The 23,660-nt window shown below is 36.8% G+C and overlaps 1 protein-coding gene and 2 long non-coding RNA genes across 12 annotated transcripts in view; 1 reads left to right on the top strand and 2 right to left on the bottom strand.

Annotated features, from left to right (window-relative positions):
* LOC138825978 (uncharacterized) overlaps window positions 1-352 on the bottom strand; it is a 34,908-nt gene extending 34,556 nt beyond the window's left edge. For all 5 annotated transcript variants that reach the window (XR_011371545.1, XR_011371546.1, XR_011371543.1 and 2 more), the window contains exon 1: window positions 72-352. This is a non-coding gene — a long non-coding RNA (uncharacterized lncRNA). The remainder of the gene's footprint in view (window positions 1-71) is intronic.
* Window positions 353-1,703: 1,351 nt separating this feature from the next.
* Ankrd30a (ankyrin repeat domain 30A) overlaps window positions 1,704-23,660 on the bottom strand; it is a 62,403-nt gene continuing 40,446 nt past the window's right edge. For 4 of the 6 annotated variants that reach the window (XM_070020806.1, XM_070020808.1, XM_070020807.1 and 1 more), the window contains 12 exons: window positions 21,905-22,042; window positions 18,945-19,901; window positions 16,451-16,603; window positions 14,076-14,146; window positions 13,600-13,693; window positions 12,128-12,240; window positions 10,803-10,932; window positions 9,210-9,500; window positions 7,519-7,733; window positions 5,350-5,578; window positions 4,199-4,244; window positions 1,704-2,096 (listed from right to left, as the gene is read on the bottom strand). In XM_070020806.1, the coding sequence (XP_069876907.1) occupies window positions 1,966-2,096; window positions 4,199-4,244; window positions 5,350-5,578; window positions 7,519-7,733; window positions 9,210-9,500; window positions 10,803-10,932; window positions 12,128-12,240; window positions 13,600-13,693; window positions 14,076-14,146; window positions 16,451-16,603; window positions 18,945-19,901; window positions 21,905-22,042 (2,568 nt within the window). In that variant the 3' untranslated portion in view covers window positions 1,704-1,965. The remainder of the gene's footprint in view (window positions 2,097-4,198; window positions 4,245-5,349; window positions 5,579-7,518; window positions 7,734-9,209; window positions 9,501-10,802; window positions 10,933-12,127; window positions 12,241-13,599; window positions 13,694-14,075; window positions 14,147-16,450; window positions 16,604-18,944; window positions 19,902-21,904; window positions 22,043-23,660) is intronic. The other 2 variants (XM_070020811.1, XM_070020810.1) reach the window with 2 other exon arrangements.
* On the top strand, window positions 5,106-16,457 carry LOC138825976 (uncharacterized). The gene is made up of 3 exons (XR_011371541.1): window positions 5,106-5,340; window positions 6,353-6,489; window positions 16,188-16,457. It is a non-coding gene; the product is annotated as an uncharacterized lncRNA (long non-coding RNA).

The raw sequence follows: 23,660 nt of genomic DNA, 5'->3' as shown, positions 1-23,660 counted from the left end.
AAGAGAACAAGGAAGTCTTTGATCCACAATGTTTAGAACCAGAGAAGTGGTATGTAGTATTGGTCCCTTACCTGTGTCAGTTTTTCCGGTATGCCAGGGAGCCTGGCCTTCCCACGGGACATTTCCTGCCTTGTATACAGTGGCACAGAGCAGCACTTTTGAAGGTGTGGCTGAGGCTGCAATGTCCAGGGCCCGCTGTGGTGACCTAGACCTCCAGAGGACCTGAGGGAAGATTTTTTGCAGCCCAGAGCTGAAGGAAAGATGGCTTTCAAAGGCAAGCGCCCAGGTTACCAACGACCACCAGGTATCTTCATCTCAAGCTGTTAACTGAAAGCTTCAAATAACAGCTATCCGCGTGGGATCCCAGGAAGGCAAAGCAACTGCCAGCCACGTGAGCTCCCCAACCTATGCACCGGTTGCCTAGGGGTTCTTTCAGTCCGTTGCAGAGGGGCGGGGCCACATGGGGGCGGAGTGACGCGGGGAGGGCGAAATGAGGTTGGGCCTTCCTCATCATAGCTGCTTAATTCATCAGACCAGGGGAAGAAGGTCTAAGTGCTGTATGCTGTATGAATTCAATCATGAGGTAACCTATGAGAAAAAAACTGAAGAGCAGTCTACAAAATGATGGACCTACTCACAAATACAAATGTCATGAAAATCAAAGAAGCATTCAGGAAATGTCCCAGATTAAATAAGACTAAACAAAGCAAAAAGTACAACAAAACAACAACCAAAAAATGGCTCACAGGGGAACAATGAATCAGTGTAAAAAAAAAAAAACCTTGTAATTTCTTTGGTTATATAGGACATCATTGAGTTAGCTGGCAAATTCTGAATAAAAGAGAAATGTAGCAGATATGTGTAGCTATGAATGTTAAACTCACCAGTAATGGTAAAATAAAAATAGGCCACATGATAGATGCAATGAGAAAAATCAATCGCTTCTGTGATACTTGTGAAAAAAACAAAACAAAACAAAACAAACCACACCAAAAAGCCCCCAAAACATGATCTAAATTTGATAATAAAATGAATTCTACCTCAAAAGACAAGTTCAAAAAAATATCAAAATAGAGCAATTTATTTGACACTGAATATAATCTGTTGATTTTCTCCTGAAACAAATGGTGATTCCTGGAATGTGAGGGGTAAGTGGGGAGCAAAGTACTAAAGGTTTAAGTACTAAAGGTCAAGAAAAGACTGAATAATGTGCCAAAGTTGAATCAATATAATTAAGTGAAACCCATTAACTGATGATCCTTTTGCTTTACAGGAAACTAGAGAAGTGGCAGAACTTGAAAAGAATCTGAATGATAGAATATATTAGCTTAGCTTTATAATTATAAAGACTATATTGTAGTTATGTAGACTTGTTCTGACTTATAAGAAATATGCACTAAAATACCCAGGAACAATGACATATACCAGCTCAAGTGGTTCAGAGGGGAAGACTCTTGCACAATAATTTGGAACTTTTCTCTAATTTTAAGACTGTTTCCAAAAATTAACCACAGATAAACAGAAGGTGAAAAGCCTTGTTGTTTCTCCATAGGAACTATAAATTAGTGCTTAAAATAAAAAAATACATTTGATAATTGTAATACATTAAAGTGCTAACTGTAGCTATAGTACCAGACGACCAAAGACAGGTCCGTGTAAATCTTTAGGTCCACATACATAGTTAGGAAAGCTGAAAAAATACATATACTAAAGCAATGTTTTATTTCAATAAAGAATTAATGACAACTGGTTGCTTGGCTTTGGGTCAGTTTAAGTATGTAAACTCATTGGTGCTTAGTTTTCACTTCAAAAGCTGCCTAGAAGTTAATTATATAAAACTATTATATAAATTCTGATCATACAATGTATGATTTAAAAATATTTTCCTTTAGTAAGGTTTTCACATTATTTAATGGAGTACAATTAAAATGTTATAGAAACAGTCCAATAAATAAAAGACACATTTCAGATCATGTATTTCTTCTTTAGAATCTCTACATATCCTTGAGATACTTCTGACTTGAGATTTTGACTCGATTTAGGAGTAGATCTTAGGGGAGAGGCTCTAAAGAATCCAGATTCAAGTTCAGCAGCAGCTGGAGAGAAAAATGAATTATTTGTAAGTGTGCATATATATGTTTAGATACACTATATATATATATATATAAAATACACATACACACACATCCTTTTTTTTCAGGAATGAGCAGCATTCTAACACTTGAACCTCACAGCCAGCACTTTTTTCTTTTCTTTTTTCTTTTTTTTACCATTCCTGGGGCTTGAAGTCAGGGACTGGATATTGCCCTGAGCTTCTTTTGCTCAAGGCCAGCACACTACCACTTGAGCCACTTCTGAGCTACTTCTGGCTTTTTCTGTTATATTATACTGAGGGCTTCATGCATGCTAGGCAAGCACTCTACCACTAAGCCACAGTTCCACCCCAAGCACTTTTGTTTTTTTATTATGTTTGTTGAGATAGGGTCTCACTAACTTTGCCCAGACTGGCCTTGAACTCTTGATTTTCCTTGCCTTGTCTATCCCAGTAGTTGGATATATGCATCAAAGTAACTAGTTTCAAGCATGTTTTTTATCTCAAAGATTTTATACTTCATAAAGCATGAGTCACTACAAGGACTGTTATCAGTGTTTAGTAAGAATGAAAATTATGTTTATAGGACTATAATACACAATCATGATTTATTTGCTCATGGTTGTGCACTGGATTAATGAACATTTTGGCTAAGAATCAAAGCTTCTATTTTCCTTATGCTTCATTTATTCAACAATCACATGTGAAGGTACTATGACAGGCACTGGAATGACAGAATGAAGATGATGCAGGATGCTGCTCAGTAACTTTATACCATAATCCACTGCAAACAGACAAATAGGGCCTGGGTATATAGTCTATTATTAGTAGTAAAGTCCTTGCCTATTGCATATGAGGTCTGGGTTTGATTTCTAGCACAGCAAAAAAAGCAAAAATCAAACAAACTGAAAACTCAAACCAACCAACTCATTAGTCAAACAAACAAACAAAAATATCTAGCCAGGCATGGTTGCACATACCTATAATCCCAGTAGTTGGCAGGCTGAAGCCAAATGATAAGCATTGAGACCAGACTGGCCTAAGTTTAAAGACAGTCTGTGTTACATAATAAGATCTCATCTCAACAACAGCCAAACAAAATGAAACACAAACTAGAAAGAGAAGCAATTTCTATACATACTGTCCTAAATACGAGACCTAAATACTGTAAAGACAAAGGAAGTGAGAAGGAGTAGAGGTAAGGAGAGCTCTGTGGTAGTTCAAGTGGCCCAGTGAGGCTGGTGCTCTGGGAGAGCATGGTTAAATAGTTGGGGATAAGGCTGTCTCACAAGACAAGGATCAAACTTCAAGCAAGGGAGATGGGAGTTTCTGAAGGCAAAATGTAAACCAATGTCAAAGCCTAGAGGTTTAAAACTCTACTGGTCGAGGAGTCTTTTATGAACTGTTTGCTTGGCTAAGTTCTGCTGGATGAGTCTGGGTTTTGTGGCCAGGAATCCAAGAAGGTTTTGGTGCTTTTATTTTCCAAGTACAGTTTCAGTGTGGAGGCTGAGCAGTCTCACAGTGATGGCAACGGTGACCCGTGAAAATAAGAAATAGGAGATATCTAGATGTTTTACTTTTTAAACCCTATGGAAGTCAGGTGTTGGTGGCTCATGTCTATAATCCTAGCTACTCAGGAAGCTAAGACCTGAGGATCAAGGCTTGAAGCCAACCTGGGCAGAAAGTCTGTGAGACTCTTAACTCCAATTAACCAGCAAAAAGCTGGAAGCAGAGGTGTGACTCAAGTAGTAGAGTGCCAGCCTTGAAAGAAAAAGCTAAAGTGCCTATGCCCTGAGTTAAAACCACAGTAGCAACACACACACACACACACACACACAAACACAGAACTATGGAACATGAGTAAATGAGGCACACACACACACACACACACACACACACAGGAATATGGAACATGAGTAAATGAAGAATGGAGAATATTATACATTAGAAATGTTTAAACTTTTATCTTTTACTTGATGAATGTGAGAAAATATTTAATGTAAAAAAATCTATCAATCAAAGCAAAAGGATGCCACAAATGGATACCATTTTCTACTTATAACATATCAGAAATCAATCTAAATTTAGTTGATTTTTGAAGCATACCTTCCTTTAGTTCTCTAGTAATACTTTTTTCTAACTCCTGCTGCACCTGAAATGAGTAAAAAATTACAATGTTGAAGTTAAACAAAAGATATTACCAAAGGAATGGTATGTCACTTAGAAAATATGGCCTTCAAATAAGAGTCTGCAAGCCAGGTGCTGGTGGTTCACACCTGTAATCCTAGCTATTCAGGAGGCTGAGATCTGAGGATTGAGGTTGAAAGCCAGCCTGGCAGCAAAGTCTGAATGACTCATCTCTCCATTTAACCACCAGAAAACTAAGTGCAGCTGTGGCTTAAAGTGGAAGAGTGGTATCCTTGAGCAAAGAGGTCAGAGACCGCACGCAGGCCCTGAGTTCAAGCCACACAACAACAATAAATAATAAATATCCTCATCTTTATTTAAAAGACTATTTGAGTATACCTCAGTGGGTACTGAGGCTCATACCTGTAATTCTACTCAGGAGGCTGAGATCTGAGGCTGCTACAGGTATGAAGCCAGCCTGTGCAGCAATGTCTTTAAGACTTTTACTGACAATCAACTACCAAAAAGCCAGAAATGGAGCTGTAGCTCAAGTAGTGAGTGTCAGCCTTGGGCAAAAATGATAATGGGCAGTGCCCAGCTCTGAGTTTAAGCCCGAGTACCATCACACACACACACAAAGGAGGATATCTTAACTGGTATCATCTTAGGTAAGACAGCATTACCTTTGCCTCTTTATCCTTCTAAAGTTACAAGAGCTGTGCTGGTGACTGGACTGAATGAGTTATTTCTGTACTCCCATAGCAAGCATGGCATTTCTTTAGTAACATACTGTTGTGATCTTTCCTTAACATATACACACGTTGGTTAAAATATTCAGTTATGGTTTCATCTGTAGTTAGAATGTTAATCACACTGGATACCTATCTGGGCACTAACTATGCCCCCTAGTCCAAGGGGGAGAAACTCCACCTAAATCTTGCAGACTGAAAACAATTGCTCTGGGAATTTAAAGGGTTGTTAAAATTTGTTTTCTTTATTAATGTAGACTGTTGTGATCTTTAACATATGCCTAAGCTGGCTAAAATATTTAATACTGTTCATGAAATTACAAACTGGAAACTGACAAACAGAAATCTGAAGGCTGAAGGAAAAGAGACAAGGTAACTGACCTTGGTCAAGTAGTTCTCCATGCTCTTACTCGATGGTTGTGAGGTCAAGGTAGGAAGCACTAAGCTTTCGTTTGGAATAAAACTTCTGTTGAGTGCCAAAGTATTATGAAGATTTCCAACACAAGGGCAGTCCAGGATGGGCCGTGCACTGAGTGTGCTTAGTAACGATCTGTTCTGCTGTTCTTCCACGTAAAGTTTGGTGTTAGCTTCCTCCAGTCTCTCATTAGTCCTGTGGAGAGTGTAAAAGGCAAAGGCTTGCCATCTCCTTCTTCCCTACCAGACCCAAGACATTTACCTTACAAAGCTGTCATAAGAGTAGATAGAATTTCTCATCCAAGTGTCAACACTGGAAATGCTGAGCATACCTATTAGATCCAAATACTAGTTTAAAGTTGTCTAAGGGACATATATTCCTAACCAGTAATTCTGACTTATCAGAGGGATGGAAATGGCAATCCAGTTGCATGACTTAAAAGCTAACAGTGCTGGCTTCTGAAAAGGCCATACTAGAAGATCCTGGAGTATGACATTTGAAATACATCCACTTACTCATTCACTTATGATGCCGGTCCTGGGGCTTGAACTCAGGGACTGGGTACTGTCCTTGAGTTTTTTTTGCTCAAGACTAGTGCCCTACCACTCTAGCCACAGCTCTATTTCCAACTTTTCTGGTAGTTAATTGGAAATAAGAGTCTCACAGACTTTCCTGCTCAGATGGCTTTGAACCACAAACCTCAGATCTTAGCCTCCTGAGTAGTTAGGATTATAGGTGTAAACCACCGACTCCCAGTGATGTGATGGATACTTTGCTTGATTAAAATCTCCATATTACTGTATATGAATATATTAAAATATCATGTTTCACTCCTTAAATATACAAAAAATGCCTGCAAATATACAAAAATATGTAAATGTATAAAAAATCCTGAAATAGTTGTATTTAATAAGTGGTTTATGGATTAAAAAGAACATTTTCAAACATTTGCTTTCTCTATTTGTACAGTCCACCTATTTTTATGGAAGAAATTAAGCATTTGGTACTGAGGAATAATTCCAAGCAACAACCCTTATGGAAAAAGGAGAAGTTGAGTTGGTGATTGAAAAGAACAAGCTCAGCATATTGTTAGCAAAGCAGCAAAGGTGAGAAAACGTCCTTTCTTTCTGTCTTCCACATGCCCTCACACTGACCAAGGAATGATTATGTTTTCCTTCATCTTGTGTTTAAGTTCTCTGTGTCACAGCAATGCCTCCATTACATCTAAAAAATGACTTAAAGGGCAGCGTGTCCACAGGTACCACTAGTGTCAACACCAAAAACATCATAGTACCAGACTGTGTTCAGAGAAAGAGAAACAGCGGTACTTAATGCTTAATCTTCCTCAAGATAATTAGATGTGTTAATATTTGTTTCAGGGAATGTTGACAAGAAATTCTATTAAAAAAAAAAAAAGCCAGACACCGGTAGCTCATGCTTTAAATACTAGCTACTTAGGAGGCTGAAATCTGAGGACTGAGTTTTGAAGCCGGCTGACCCAGGAAAGTCCAATTAACCAGCAAAAAGCCAGAAGTGAGGTGTGGCTCTAGTAGTTAAGAGTACCAGTTTTGAGAGAAAATGGTAAGGAGCAGTTTAAGTTCCAGTTCTAATACAAAAATAAATTTAAAAAAATAAAAAACTTCAAAAATACTTAGCTTAAGACTGATAGATCCTGACTAGTTGTATAAGAATTTTAAGGGGAAAAAGCCATGTAAAACAAGGAAATTATTTTGAACTAAAATTTTAACCTTTAAGGGTATTTTTTTTTTTTTTTGTCGGTCGTGGGGCTTGAACTCTGGGCCTGGGCGCTGTCCCTCAGCTCTTCAGCTCAAGGCGAGTGCTCTACCACTTGAGCTACAGCGCCACTTCCGGTTTTCTGGTGGTTTATTGGAGATAGGAGTCTCATGGTCTTTCTTGCCCGGGCTGGCTTTGAACCGCGATCCTCAGATCTCAGCCTCCTGAGTAGCTAGGATTACAGGCGTGAGCCACCAGCGCCCGGCCTTTAAGGGTATTTTTGAAATCATACTATTTATCTTTTACTGCTTACTAAGTCAGTGAGCTGATTCATTAAAAATTATGCTATATAAAATAAATACTTGGTTTATTTTCTATGATTTTTCCGTGTTTCAACTTACTTGGTTAGTTTGTTTGACAATGATTTTCTACTTCTGAATTCTTCAAGATAGAGCTGCTTGTATTTTTCTATTTCAATTTTATTAAAATCATCTTGAGTTTTCATTTTAGAGAGTTCAGATTCTAGATCTTTAATCCGGAGTTCCATCTGACTTCTTACTGAAGCATTATTATTCTCTCTTAACTGCTCTAAATTTTCTTGAGATGCTGCTTGTGTCTAAATCAGATTAAGAGAATATGTTTTAAAAATAATTATAACTTAATAATAATTATAACTTACTTATCTGCCTGCTTGCTTGCCTGTCTAGGCAAGTACTTGCATGCTAGGCAGGTACTTGACTCTGAATCATGCCACGCCAGCCCTTATTCCCTTATTTGAGTCAGTAATCAGACAGCAACTTTAAAAATGTGAAAAATAAGTAGAATATTTATCATCAATGTCAACTGTATGTAATGTAAATTTTAACAATGATTTAAAAAAATAAATTATTAAAATAATTATTTTGCATTATGGGGATCAAGCTCAAAGAATTGTATATACTTAGGCAAGTACTTTGATGCTGAACTAAATCCTTAGCACTGAGTCATTCTTTTTTTTGTTGTTGTTGTTGGTCATAGGGCTTGTACTCTGGGCCTGGGCGCTGCCTCTGATCTCTTCAGCTCAAGGCTAGCTCTCTACCACTTGAGCCACAGCGCCATATCTGGTTTCTGGTGGTTAACTAGAGATAAGAGTCTCACGAACTTTCCTGCCGGGGCTGGCTTTGAACTGCGATCTTCGTATCTCAGTCTCCTGAATAGCTAGGATTACAGGCACCCAGCTAATACCGAGTCATTCTAATGTTAGTACTCATATAATATGATAATTAAAAAAATAAAGGAAGCCAGGCACCAGTGGCTCATGCCTGTAGTCCTAGCTACTCAGGAGGCTGAGATCTGAGGATGGTGGCTCAAGGGCAGCACTGGCAGGAAAGTCCATGAGACTCTTATCTCCAATAAACCAGAAAACTGGAGGTTGTGCTGTGGTTCAAGTGGTAGAGCCCTGGCCTTGAGCTGAAGAGCTGAGCAACAGCACCCAGAGTTCAAGCCCCACAACCAACAAAAAAACCCCCAAAAAACAAAAAAACAAAAAAATGGAATCAGTTCAAAAATTTCAAAATTGAACAATTTAACTTTAGACTAGTTTAAGAGTAAGGTAAAAATTTTCCATGCCAATACTTTTTCTTCTTAATCTTGTTTTATGTCAACTAGTTTTAAAAGTCAAATGAGGGGCTGGCAAGGTGGCTCAGTGGTAGAGCACTTGCCTTGCATGCATGAGGCCCTGGGTTCGATTCCTCAGCACCACATAAGCCAAAAAAAAGCCGGAAGTGGTGCTGTGGCTCAAGTGATAGAGCGCTAGGCTTGAGCTAAAGAGCTGAGGGACAGCGCCCAGGCCCAGAGTTCAGGCCCCATGACTGGACGCCACCCCCCCCCCCAAAAGTCAAATGATTCTCTAATTAAATACTGTTATTCTGAAAGAAAATTGAATTAGAATAATGACAGAACCCGAGAGAATTAAAAGAACATGTCATCCTCCTAGAAATCCATGAAACAAATTGCTTTACAGCAGAGGGAAGTAGATGTCTTCCTCTACAATGTAAACATTGAAAATACAATCTGTAGTGAACTGAATTGAAGCACATTATAAATGTATAACCTGTAAAAACAGATTGACTTGTTTTAGTTTATCCACTAAATCCTGTCTTGCTTTTTCTTCAATCTCCCGTGTATACTGTTCTACTTGACCATTTTCCATCATATTGTTTTCTATATGACTTTTGAGGTTTACTATTCGTTGTTCCAACTTCTTTTTATTCTTCTCTAGTTTTTCACATTTGTTTTGTATAGTTTTCATAGACAGTAACTCTTGCTGAAGAAACTGATTTTTTTTATCCAGATGTAGACATTTGGAAGATGCAGTTTCTAGTTTTGCTGTAAGATCATCAATCTGCAGGAATAAAATAATATAGTTGATAATAAAGGGAGTTGTCTGACAATAGTGTAAAACAGAAACATTAATAAGTTTCGACATAAATTTAGTTGCTATAAAACAAACTATAATTCTAGATTACCAGGATGTGGTCTCTTTTAATTATTCAGAAAAAAATATGGTTAAAATTTCCAAGAACTACAAAAAATACATTCTTTAGGCTCAACATTGGTTATTAAAGTATCCACTTGATGTTAGATTTTCAGCAATTGTTTCATGTCTTTGTCTTAAAATGCTTCTCAGTCTCTCTTATTACAAAAATATGTTACCCTTTTCCAGCATCTCCATTCCTTATAATTCCTAAAGACATTTTAGGGCCATGATATTGCGTTATTTTGGGCCAGCAGCAATAACAAACACATACCTCAAGATTCTTAGAATAAGATTTTAATTAATGAATCTTATGTGAGAATGGATTCCAGGGTCACTAGTCTTTTTCTGAACTAGAAGTGTTTTATATTGATTTAAATTGTATTCCAAGAAAGAGGCAGCTGTGGCATCTTCCAGTATAAAAGTTTAGATATAGATATATAATCCATATATCTATATCTATATCTATATGAAAGTTTAGTGATACACACACACACACACACACACACACACACACACACACACACACACACTTCTTGTGCTGTTCCTAGGACTTGAACTAAGGGCCTGGGCGCTGTCCTTCAGCGTTTTTGCTCAATGCTAGCACTCTATCACTTTGAGTTGCAGCCTCACTTCTGGCTTTGGTTGTTAACTGAAGATAAGAGTCTCACAGATCTTCCTGCCTGGGATGGCTTTGAACTGCAATCTGCAGATCTGAGCCTCCTGAGTAGCTAGGATTACAGGTGTGAACCACTTTCATACTTTTTTTTAAAACAACTGAATGGCATTTTCTTGCAATCTTCTGATTCTTTGCATAAGGAAAAAAAAATACTATTGAAACCTGTTGGAAAAGAGATTATGCTGCATAGTAGGTGATAATAAAAGTAGTATAAGAGATAAATCAAAGGAAGACTGACATAAATAAAAAAATAGAAAGTTAATGGTATTTCACTATCTGTTTCTAATCAGCAGCCTCTTTACATGTTAAGTGCTAAAATAAGTGGCTTCCTGTGATAAAAATAAAGTCTAGGCACACAAAAAAGAATCAACAATATGCTTTTTTAATAGAAAAATGAGTTTTCATTGGTATCAAATCTATATGCTTAAAAAAGTTCACTGACACTGCTCAATGCATTAAATTTATATTTCTCCAAATCAAGTGAAAATTACCTTCTGTATTAGCATAATAGCTGGAATATCCATTTCAAATTGACTGCTTTTTAAATCTTCAAGGAGACTGAAATCCCCACTTTCATGGTCATTTAACTTCTTTTTTGTCATTGTAAAAAGTTTCTTAAATCTGCAAGATGGGAAAGAAGTTTTTAGAGTGGTTAATAACAGGTATTACATTCTATCATATAAAAGGAAAGAAATCTATAAATTAGCATCCTCTCATTTGCTTTTTTTTTTACATTTTATTTTATTGTAAAGATGTTGTACAGAGGGGTTACAGTTACATGAGTAAGGTAATGAATACATTTCTTCTCGAGCCTCTCATTTGTCTTAACCTCACATTATCTGAAAGGAAAATACTGAAATGACATTAAATGACAGTCACATGAGTTGAATTGATCAGAACCAGAGCAAACAAGTTCTCAGCAAATAGAAAAACAGTCTAGTTGGGGGTTTCAACCACAGGAAAACATTTATTATTTTACTTTGGTGGAGATAAACAACAGTTTATTTTATTCTTTAAGTACAATGTTGGATGTGTGAGATATATGAGGCAAGCCCTCATATATACAGATGCTTAAAAAAAGTCATCTGTACTAAACAGATATATGCTTTTTCTTGCTATTGTTCCCTAAAGAAAATGGTGTAACAATTATTTATATAATATTTACATTAGTTACTAATAAGTAACCTAAGGATGACATATTTTATGGGAGGATGTGAATAGATTATATGCCAATAGCATACTCGGGACAGGAGGGATAGCTGGGAGATAGGGGAATTATATTATTATTATTATTATTATTATTATTATTATTATTATTGTGTCAGTACTGGGGCTTTAATTCATGGCCGGATGCTGTCATTTGGCTTCCAGCTTTTTACTGGTTTAAGTGAAAGCTTAAGATCTGAGATCAAGGTTTGAAGCAAGACCAGGCAGACAAATCCACAGGACTCTTAACTCTAAGCACCAGCAAAATGCTGGAAATGGAGGTATGGCTCAAATGATACAACACCAGCCTTGAGTAAAAAACCTAAAGGACAGTGCCCAGGCTCCAAGTTCAAGCTGGCATAAAAAACCAAAACAAAACAGTATTCAGAAATAGAATTCAAGGTTGATGAAAAATACAACTAACATGTCCAAAGGCATTGCCATTATTTTCAGAATCATTAAAGAGCAAATGTAATTATTTTGGCAATCAAAAGAGTATAAATTGCTTAATGATGAAAATGAAGATACAAAGTAAAATTGTGTTTTAGTAAAATAGTTAAATCAATTAACTACTGATTTGTTGGAATGATCAGAAATATTGAAATCTTACCCAGTTAGCTCTTTTTCTAATTCACCACTTCTCTTCTTTTCTTGATCCAAACTGTCTTCAAGAGATTGTTTCAGCTCAGTAAGTCTCTTCAATTGTTCCTTGTTGTCTTCAGACTTTGAAAAACAATGAAAAATAATGTTTAAAAAATCTATAGCATCTGAAAAAAAATCTAGAGTCTCTTTATAAATGTTTTATCAGGTGCTCATGAATAATATTTTTAAGACAGGTTTGGAAACCTGATGCCAAGCAGGACAAACTGCAAACAATGATGACTTTTCTTAAAACAATTCAAATCTGTGGTACACTTTCATCATTATCCTTCCTGCAACTTTAAATTGCAAAAACTCGATAAAGATTTTTACCCTTATGTGCATTTTTTAAAAGTGTTTACATTTACACTTATTTCTGTGTGTGGCTTTCTGTCATATGTATGTCTTCTCTGAAATTGGACTGTTAAGTCTCTGAAAGGCAGCTGAACAAGGGTGATAGGAAAAAAAATTAGTTTCTGACCCTACAATGCCAGGAGTAGTACGATACTCCAAGAGTCCTAGCAGAACAAGCATCCATCTCTACTTCGTGTCAACTTTTCTTCACAATCCAGTGACATGTATTTCTTTGGAAAAAATGGCCTGGTATTCCTTTTTTTTTTTGTTTTCCTGCTAGTACTCAGGCTTGAACTCAGGGCATGGGTGCTAGCCCTTAGCTGTTTCACTCAAGGTTGGTGCTCTATCACATGAGCCCCAGCTCTACTTCTGGCTTGGAGGTTATTTGGAAATAGGAGTCTCATGGACTCTCTTGCCTGGGCTTGCTTCCGTCTCCTGAATTGTTAGGATTACAGGTGTGATTTACCAGAACCTGTCATAGTATTCTTTTTTTTTTTTGGCCAGGACTTGGGCTTCTTAGCACTCTACCACTTAAGCCACAGCAACACTTCCAGCCTTTTTTATTTATGTGGTACTAAAGAATCAAACTCAGGGCTTCATACATGCTAGGCAAACACTTTATCATTAGCCACATTCCCAGCCCATATTCATTCTTGATGAGGTATAGAAATTATAAGTAATTCATTCTTAAACCCTCACTGAAAGTTAGATTACAATAGAAACTCAGAATAATTACTTAAATTTTTTAGAATTTTAGTATCTATTATGAAATAGTACCAGGACCTCAGACAGTGCAATCTCCAGAATAGCAGAAATGCAGATATAATCCACAGGCCCATCAATGAGTAATGAATAAACTAAATAAGATGGGTATAAAATATGGGCTTTATATTATCTCAATCTTTCTAAGTTAAAATTTTACTACTAAACTACTTATAGTCAACTTCTATAAATTCAGGAGGATTTTTACTGCTAATAGCATATTAATATGAATACTATACTGAAGCTTTTCATATTGCCTAAAATATTCTTATATATTAGTAAAATTTCCTTTTCAGTATGAAACAAATAAGTTAAAGAATGACTTACCAAATCTGCATTTAACAGGGTTTTCTTAAGCTCTTCGATTTTCCCTGATTGCTTTTTTAATGTAACTTTTAACTTGGAATTTTCAAGTTCAAGTCTGAAATAGATACCTTAAAATTAATTATTCTTACAATTTTTAGAAATCCCATAAAACTTCCCAACACACAAGTAATTAAATTATTCACATTTTGAAAAGCAGCCGATTTAAACTGATTGCTTTTCTAGCTATGTTTTGTAGATCTTGTGAAAAATTGATACATTTCTATTTTCTTTTTTTGTGGGGGCTGGGGACTGAACCCAGGCCTTCATGCACATGAAACACAGGCTCTAAGTTATAAATGATGCATTTCAGATAACTTATAGTTGAAGTCGTCCCCTCGTGTCACTAACGTCTTTATTACCACAACTGATGTAATTTTCATATTGAATTGCTTATGTGTTTTATACATGTTCAAATATTTTATATACTGCTGTTATACTTTTGAACATGATCTTGCATCTTCTCAGAACATCGAACAGCCTCTGTGTGTTGATCTTGGGTTTCTTGCAGCTAAAACAAATAATATAAATATTTATTAATAATCCAGTATCAATCTGTCCATCCTGCTCTGTGCTACAAGGTTACTGGAAACCTGTTATATGTCTTCATTTGCATATTAATACAACAAGCATCTTATGGCTCACAGAGCCCAAAATAATACTAAAAAAGTTACTGATCACTGCTTTAGGATAGACACATAATTCTTGGTTTCCAATTATATTTTATCAGGTACACAAATTGGTAGAATGGAAAGAAAATTGCCTATGATAAGCACTTATATTTTTGTATTACAAGTACCAAACTCATCAACTACTTTTAAGACTCAGATATTATAAGTGGCAACAGATCTTAACTCATACTTCATTGACAATTAGATAGCCCATGGAATAGTTTCAGCTGCTACTGGGCACCAAAGGCAGAATGTCTCATTCTAAATCCCGACTGTGTAACCCTGAGCACTGAGACACTGTGTCTCAGTTTCTTTATCTGTGCAAGGGAGGTAGCAGCATTTATATCATGGGATTACTGGAAATATTCAATTAAGGAATGTCTATAAAGTGCTTAAAAGAATATATGGCTCTGACTTCAAGCCCGAGTGATGGTACAAGCAATTAAACAACAACAAAAACCTGAAAAGACACAAAGGACCGAAGAGAATTCAGCCCTATTAACTCAAATAGCACGGAAATAAAAACATGCTTACAAAATACCTTGTAAATGAGTGCACATGCTATTATAATATTTCTAAAGTGAAAGAAAAATGAAAGAAACTCCTTGCTTTTCAAATAGGTTTTAGATTACCCTAAAACATTTGTTTCTTTCCCTGTATATTCTATTACTGAGAAATTGAACCTAGGAATTCATACATGCTAGGCAAGTACTCTACTACTGAACTACAGTCCTGGCATCTTAAAAAAAAAATATTTGGAGACGGTGTCTCACTAAGTTGTCTAGGTCTGCCTCTGACCTGAGATCCTACTGCCACAAACTCCAACTATCTGAGATGACAGCTGGCTCTAATCCTCTGGCTAATACTTGCACTTCTGAGGAAAGTGTAAAAGCCTTTCTATATGAATTATCATGAAATAAATATACAATAAATGTACTTAACGAAAGTAAAGATAAAGTGATGGGACATTTTTCTGGGAGAGTCTATGAAACATTATCCTGTCATTTATCTGCCTTACCTCACTACGGCAAGAGGTAACAACAAAAAGTCTTAATTTTTAGCAAAGGAAAAAATTATATTAAGTGAAGTAAGCCAGGCCCAAAGAAACATAGGTCCCGTGGTTTCCCTTATTTGCAATAACTAGTATATGTCTGAGTCAAGCAGAAAAGGTCAGATAAGTTGATATTAGGGAAATGAACCCTAAGATCTGTATTCAAATGTTTTTTTCTTTCATGCGATTGTTTCTAACACATTTATAAGATTATTTCTTTATTGCTTTGTATGTCCCTCCCCCACGGTATAACCCCTGTTTTCACTGTATTTGATGTTAGTATAATTTGTGGAGGGGAAGGGAAAAAACAAATCATTTAAATAGGGTTACAGGTGGACCCACTGCAACAATGAGATGTTCAAGTTGTTATGTCGAAAAACGAACTTTACAACTTTGGTGAGGGGGGGAGGGGAGAGGAGGATTCGGTGGGGGTGGCGGGGGTGGGGTGGGGGAGGATGGGAAGGGGAAACAAAGGAGGAGACTACAATGCTTGATAAGAAATGTACTCATCTTGCCCATGTAATTGTAACCTTCTGTACAGTATTTTCACAATAAAATGAATAAATAAATAAAGTCACAAACACATTCTAAAAAAAAGAAGTTTCTCAATTATGTAAAAATGCTGTATACTTCTCACCTTAAGGATAAGTATTTTAAAGAACAATGTATGAAATTATAGCAAAAATGGAAAAATAAGTATCAGTTTAAGAAATAAGTGAATTTAAAAAAGATTATAATATTAATTATAAAGGAAACACAAAATAAAAGTGCCTACTAAAATTACTACTTTAAAACTAAGCTGGGTGTTGTAATTCATGTCTTTAATCTAGCTACTCAAGAGGCTGAAATAGAAGAACTGGAGTTTGAAACCCACTTGGTCAGAAAAATCTACAAGACTCCCTCTAATTAACTAGCAAAAAGCCAGGCTGGAGAAGGCTCAAGAGGTGAGGTACCAGAAGGAAATTTGTGAACTGAAGTCTATGAGTTCAAGCCCCAATCGTAACCAAAAGAAAAAAAAAAACCCTCTTCCATATAGTATGTTATTTGTACAGATTTAGAAGAACAGAGTTGACATGTTAAGCTTCATACATACTTGACTTCTAATTTGATCTAATTTCTTCCTTAAATCTTGGGTCTCATTTTCCAAATTAAGGCGGTACCGTGAGGAAACCTCTAGCGAAGCCTCTGACATAGATTGTTTTTTTAAAGTATCAGCCAGTTCTTGTTGAAGTTGTCTCACAACTACCTGGTGAGATATGTTACCAATTTTTAGAAATCATTTTTTATTATAAAGGTAGGTTGATAATGCTTAACTCTTAATAGATTCTAATATATATCACCATATACATCAAGTCATCATCTCCTCATGTGGATAATGCTCCTATCTATTAGTTAGTTCAGGGAAGGATACAGAAGGAGTGTCTTCTGTCTTAGAGACTATTTAGCTATTTTTCTAATCCTTTCCTGATGAATCTGCAACACTTAATGAACTATTTAAAGAAATGAGCATGTGAAGGACTAGTCATTCTACATTGTGGGACGATTTTTCTGTATGTATGTATGTGTGTGTATGTATGTATGTATTCATTTACTCATTCATTTGCATAAGCCACAGCTCCATTTCTGGCTTTTTAACTAGAGATAGGAGTATTTTGGACTTTTCTGCTTGAACTGGCTTCAAACTGAGATCCTTAGATCTCAGCCTCCAATGTAGCACGGATTATAGGCATAAGCCACCGGTGCCTAGTTCTCTATTTTTATTAAGGCTGAAATGAATTCCAGAGTTTCTCATACATCCAATCCTCTCTTCCTATCTAATGGATTCCTGTATCACAATAAAATCGAGGTCTGCAAGAAACCTGGCTTTCAGCTCCTACCCTGATCTCAGCTAGAAATTTTCCTCTACTCATTTTATTTATTCTTGCTGGTAAATGAATAACTACCACACTTCATTAGCCTTAAAGTAGAGGTTGAATGCCAAGTTAACAAATCACAGAATTTGCACTTGAGAATGTTATATCCTTTATTTGACAGCAAATGAGCCTTAAAATGAAAAATCTAAGGGAGTTACCTGTGAATGGGTTCAATAAATGGCAAGTGGGAAGATTAAATAAAAAATGGCATTGCTGGCTAGGTACTGGTGGCTCATACCTGTAATCCTACCTACTGAGGAAGCTGAGATCTGAGGATTGTGGTTTAAAGCTAGCCCCAGCAGGAAGGCCTATGAGACTCTAATCTCTAATCAGCAAAAATGTGAAAGGAGAGCTGTGGCTAAAGTGGTAGAGTACCAGCCTTGAATGAAATAGGTAAGGGACAACATTAAGCGCCAGAAATGGTATATGCACACTTGCCTAGCAAAGGAAAAACCCAGAGTTCAATCTTTAGTACTGCCAGTAGAAGCAAACAAAAACCCATTACCATATCACTACCACCAAACCCCATAAAACAAAAAGTATTTCAGTAGTATAAGACCATTAGTACCAGTATATGTGTATTATCATTTTGTAACTTCTTAAAACTTTTATGGGTAACACAATGTCTTCACACAAAGTAAAACATCTGCCAAGTCTATCTTAAAAAAAAAGTATCTGTCCCTTCCTGTTTGATTTCAAATTCAGTACTACTGTTATGGGCTTATACTCGTAATCCTAGCTAATCAGGAGTCTGAGATTTGAGGATCACAGTGCAAAGCCAGCACAGGGAGAAAAGCCTGTCAGACTTTAATTTTACTGTCTTATATTGCAGGAAGCTAGAAGGAGAGGTATGGTCAAATAGTAAGAGTGTTAACCTTGAGTGTAAAAGCTAAGGGGCAACACCTGGGCTTTGAGTTTTCAAATCCTAGTACCAGAAAAAAAAAATTAAACATAAACATAAACATGTATAAGATAATAGTGTGATATTTTGAAATATATGTACAAGAAAATGAAAAGTAAATGAAGTACAGTGTGCTATTTCAAAATACATGTACAATGAGTAAATGAAAACATAAGAGCAGTTAGCTACTCTTCTACTCAGACATGGTTAATTTTTTTCTTTGTAGTTTCACAGAAAACATTTTTATTTGAATATCCAAATAACTGATATTCTAGAAACTCTCTGGGCTTTCTGCTTCCAAAGTAATTGCACAGTAATCAGCTGCTGAGAGCCTGAGTTTGGTAAGAATACTCTGAGTTGCCTTCTAGTTAAGCATTCTTTAGGAAGACGAGAGTCAGGCCACACTCTCCTGTGGAGGCAGAGTATTCTGATTGGTCCAAACAATTTCTGACATGAATGTCCAGAGCCCCTGATCCTCATGGGACTAGGAGCTGAGGGGGGAGCTTCAGAGAAGCAGAGGGACGAGGAGCTTAAACCTGGCCAGTGAAGGATGCTGAGCTAAAATATCTAGTTTCTTTGTGCTATGAATTAGATCTAAGCTGTATTTGTTGGAAACAAGGTATGTTTCTGAGAGCTATGATAAATGCATTTCTAATTTATGTATTTTTTATTGAACTAGACAATATAATCAAGCTGTTTAGTTAGCCCTAGTAAACTATTCCTTTGGATTTTCCTTCAGAAAGTTTGAAAAAAGATTGCCTTTGGATACTTACTTCTCTTTCTGCTTTCTCATCTTCATATTGATGCAATCGTTCTTTTAAATGATCACATTCATTGATTAACTCCTTATTTCTGTCTTCAAGCATGAGACTTTGCTTTTCACTTTCAGCTTGGAGTTTTTTTATGATATTGTGAAACTGGTCTTGGATATTAATTAATGTCTTTTCTTTACTGTCAACTTTGTGGTGAGCACCATCTAATTGCTGTCGAAGCAAGGTATTTTCACTCTGTAGGTGAGATAACCTCTCTTCTATAGATTCCTGTTTTCCAACATACTTATTTACCTTACCTTGTTCGTTTTGATACATGTGTTCAATTTCCTTCATTTGGCTCTGTGTTTGGGTCAGGTCTATTTGTGTATGTTCTAAAATTAAAGTCTTTTCTCGAAGAGCATCTTTTGTGTGATGTAGTTCAATTTCTAGGCTATTGAATTTTCTTTCAGTTTTAGAAAGTTGCTGGGAAAGAACTTCGTTGTTATCTTTTAGGTTACAAATATCAAAATTCAGTTTATCTTGTAAGCGAGACCACTCGTCTCTTGCTCTCTGGAAAGCCAGTTCCAGTTCTTTCTTTGATGCCTGGCTTTCACCATGGTCATGGATAGCAGCTGCCAGTCTAGAGCGGTACAATTCAACTTCTGTCTCCAGTCTTTCCCTGTTTTGTTTTTCATTCTCCAGTTTGGAATTTAGCATTGCATTGTCAGCTGTGAGAATGCTAATCTGTCCATTGTACTGGAATACTGTTTTTGTCAAGGTTTCTTCATTTAGTTTTATTGTCCTTTGAAGGTTATCATTTTTTTCATTTGCAATTTCAATATCCTCAAGATACTTCTTTTCCTTTTCCTGGTTATGACTTCTTATTGTATCTATTTCTAGTCTTACCATGGCAATTTCATCCTGTAATCTGTGATTTGTATGCAACAGATCTTTTTCTTTCTCATGACTAAAAGAAACCTAAGTGAAACAAAGGAGGTATTTAGTGATCACAATTTCCTCTGAAATTAAAGAATCACTGTACATTTAAAAAAAATGAAATGGTTGCAATAAATATCCAGCTGCAAAAAAAATCTCATAGATCTAAACTTCACTTCAAAGCTTACAGAAGTAAAATTTCCAAACTTTCAAAAATTTAATTAGTAAATGAATCTATGAAAGTAAAAAGAAAAGAGCAGGCTACACAGTAACCTGAGTGAGACCCTGTCTCAAAAAACCAAATTAAGCCAAGTCAAACCTGTGTAGGTGTCTCTGGCTTTATCCCTCATTTAATAAATGACTATATTAAAATGTTGAAAAAATAGAATATGTTATAGAATTATTTCCAGGAAAAGAAAAACTAAAAACTCTGGGAAAATTTTGTCTGTTCAAATACATGTAGACCTATTATGGGTTAGATTTTGGCAGATAAATTTATCATTCATCGGTAAATGTAATTTTTATAACTATGAAAACATTTATTTATTTATTTATTTTTGGGTCCAGTCGTGGGGCCTGAACTTTGGGCCTGGGTGCTGTCCCTCAGCTCTTCAGCTCAAGGCTAGCACTCTACCACTTGAGCCACAGCACCACTTCTGGCTTTTTTCTTTTTGCTTATGTGGTGCTGAGGAATCGAACCCAGGGCCTCAGGCATGCAAGGCAAGCGCTCTACCACTGAGCCAACTTCCCAGCCCAACTATGAAAACTTTTATAACTGACTACAAATGAAAGAAGAAAGAAAAATGGAACAAACAGAATTAGAAAAGCCCTTTTTGAATTACATCAGACCAAAGGCATAGAGTAAGACTTACTTAAAACAGGTGTATACCCACAGACAGCCCATGTCTACACATATTTGAACAGCCAAGATTTCCCCAGAGTTATTATACTTTTCTTTTCCTGAAAATATTCAATTCACACTTGATTTTAAAAGTTGGAACAATTATACTTATTGGTAAATAGTAAAGCTAGGCACTCTATACCTACATAGGCACTTCTACCTGTATCAGTGAAATGACTTAAAATGCTATGAGAAGGGCATGGTGAAGGGCTAGATGTAAGATTTTCTCCAGGTTTTTTTTTTTTTGGGTCCGGTAGTGGGGCCTGAACTCTGGGCCTGGGCGCTGTCCCTCAGCTCTTCAGCTCAAGGCTAGCGCTCTACCACTTGAGCCACAGTGCCACCTCCGGCTTTTTTCTTCTTGCTTATGTGGTGCTGAGGAATCGAACCCAGGGCCTCAGGCATGCAAGGCAAGCACTCTACCACTGAGCCATCTTCCCAGCCCCATTTTTTTTTTCTTTTTGCTTATGTGGTGCTGAGGAATTGAACCCAGGGCCTCAGGCATGCAAGGCAAGCTCTCTACCACTGAGCCACCTTCCCAGCCCCTCCAGGTTTTTTGACTCTACTTGGAGAGCTTTCTTACCAAGCCAGTTAATTCTGTTACAAATACAGAAATGCAAAGAAGTCTTATACTGTAAGCCCACTGGATTCACAGATTCATTACATGAAGTTTAGACCAACTACAGTAAAAACAAAATTTTTAAAAAATTAAAAGAAATGTCAACATGGAGTTGAATTGAGAACATTACTTTATCCAATGGGACAAAAATGCAACCTCCTCCAAAATATGCACTGCAGCCAGGTGCCAGTGGCTCATGCCTGTAATCCTAGCTACTTAGGAGGCTGAGATCTGAGGATCATGGTTTGAAGCCAGCCTAGGCAGGAAAATCTGTAGGCCTCTTATCTCCAATAAACTACTCAGAAAAAGCCAGAAGTATAGCACTGTGGCTTAAGTGGGAGAGCATTAGTGTTGAGCAAAAGAAGAGAGCCCAAATTCAGAGTTCAAATCCCAAGACCAGCCAAAAAAAAAACAAAGCCAAAAAACCAATCCTCTACATTTTCTAAGATGCAGCACATAGTTGGCTTGTAAATAAATACGCACACATACCAATACACACACATTTGAAAATGACTATAAAGAAAATACCTCAGCATTCATTTTCTTTTGCATCATTTCCTTTTCCTTTTGTTTGCAAAGGTGATTTGCCAGGATTCCATCTTGTAATAGTCTGGCATTTTGTTCTCGAGAAAGTTGCCTCTGAGCATCATTCCGTTCCTCTAAAACCTAGAGAAGAATTTCACTGAGTTTCTAGTCTCCTACTATTGGGAGAAGGACCTAAATGCTTAATTAAGAGCATAATCTTAAAGCATTAATGACCTTTACCCCTTATGAATTTCAAGTTTTTCTTTTTTTTAATATATATTTTTTATTGTAAAGATATTGTACAAAGGGGTTACTGTTACATGAGCAAAGTTATGAGTCCATTTCTTATCAAGCATTGTTACCCCCTCCTTTGTGTTTCCCCTACCATCCCTTGCCTCCTCACCTTCCTGGCCCCCACTCCCTCCCCTCCTCCCTGGGCAGAGTTGTAAAGTTCATTTTCAACATAGTGTATTTTTCTTTCTTTCTTTTTTTTTTTTTTAACACAACATCTAGGGAAGTTTATTGTACTTCGCTTTAAAAAAATTTTTTTTTTTTGTTGGTCGTGGGGTTTGAACTCTGGGCTTGGGCACTGTCCCTGCGCTCTTCAGCTCAAGGCGAGCATTCTACCACTTGAACCACAGCTCCACTTCCGGTTTTCTAGTGGTTTTTTGGAGATAAGAGTCTCATGGACGGGCTGGGAAGGTGGCTCAGTGGTAGAGTGCTTGCCTTGCATGCCTGAGGCCCTGGTTCGATTCCTCAGCACCACATAAGAAAAAAGAAAAAAGCTGGAAGTGGCGTTGTGGCTCAAAGTGGTAGAGCGCTAGCCTTGAGCTGAAGAGCTGAGGGACAGCGCCCAGGCCCAGAGTTCAGGCCCCACGACCGGACCAAAAAACAAAAAACAACAACAACAACAAAAAGAGTCTCATGGACTTTCCTGCCCCAGCTGGCTTTGAACTGTGATCCTCAGATCTCAGCCTCCTGAGTAGCTAGGATTACAGGTGTGAGCCACCGGTGCCCGGCTGTACTTCTCTTAATGGTACACTTTTCTTTGGAAAACAAGCCCTGTGGAGTTCCATCAAGTTGTGTCAGCCTAACATATTTCTAGAGGACTAGTACATGCAGCATTAACTACAAGGGATGGAAAATGTGCCAATACTATGGCTTGAAGTCTCAAGCCTAGGTGCTATTCCTTAAGTTTTCCTTCAAGGCTGGTGCTCTCTACAACACAAGCCACACCTCTACTTCCAGTTAACTGGAGATATGTGGCACAGAACTCTAGCTTCCAAGTGGGATTCTCAAATCTCAGCCTTTTAAGTATCTAGGATTATAGGCATGAGACACTATTGCTGGTACTAATTTCAAGTTTAACTGTATACATGATAGCTAAACTTGTGAAAAAGCAAAAATGGGTCTTAATTAGAAGTACAAGGAAAAGTCAGAAAAAAAATGTTTATTGATAGTTTCATTATAGTATCCAAGCTACTTATGCTGTGCTTTAACAAAAAAATGCCTAAAAATGATTAAACCAAAATTACCTTCCATTCCTTCATTTTAGGAAATGAAAGAATATCTTCAACATCCTATCAGATGATAACATTTAAAAGAATTTTAGCTGGAAATGTCATGATTTATATTTAAGGTGTTTTAAACCTAAATAATAGTCATATGCCACATGCTGTTTTGGACAATGGCCTGCATACCCAATGAGGTATATGCCCTGTTGTGTATACACACAAGCTTATGATGTTTGTACAATGAT

Source organism: Dipodomys merriami, unplaced genomic scaffold, assembly GCF_024711535.1.
Source record: "Dipodomys merriami isolate MVZ:Mamm:240054 unplaced genomic scaffold, mDipMer1.0.p SCAF_14, whole genome shotgun sequence".
In the NCBI taxonomy this organism is placed as follows: domain Eukaryota; kingdom Metazoa; phylum Chordata; class Mammalia; order Rodentia; family Heteromyidae; genus Dipodomys; species Dipodomys merriami.
This window is presented reverse-complemented; position numbering and strand designations above follow the sequence as displayed.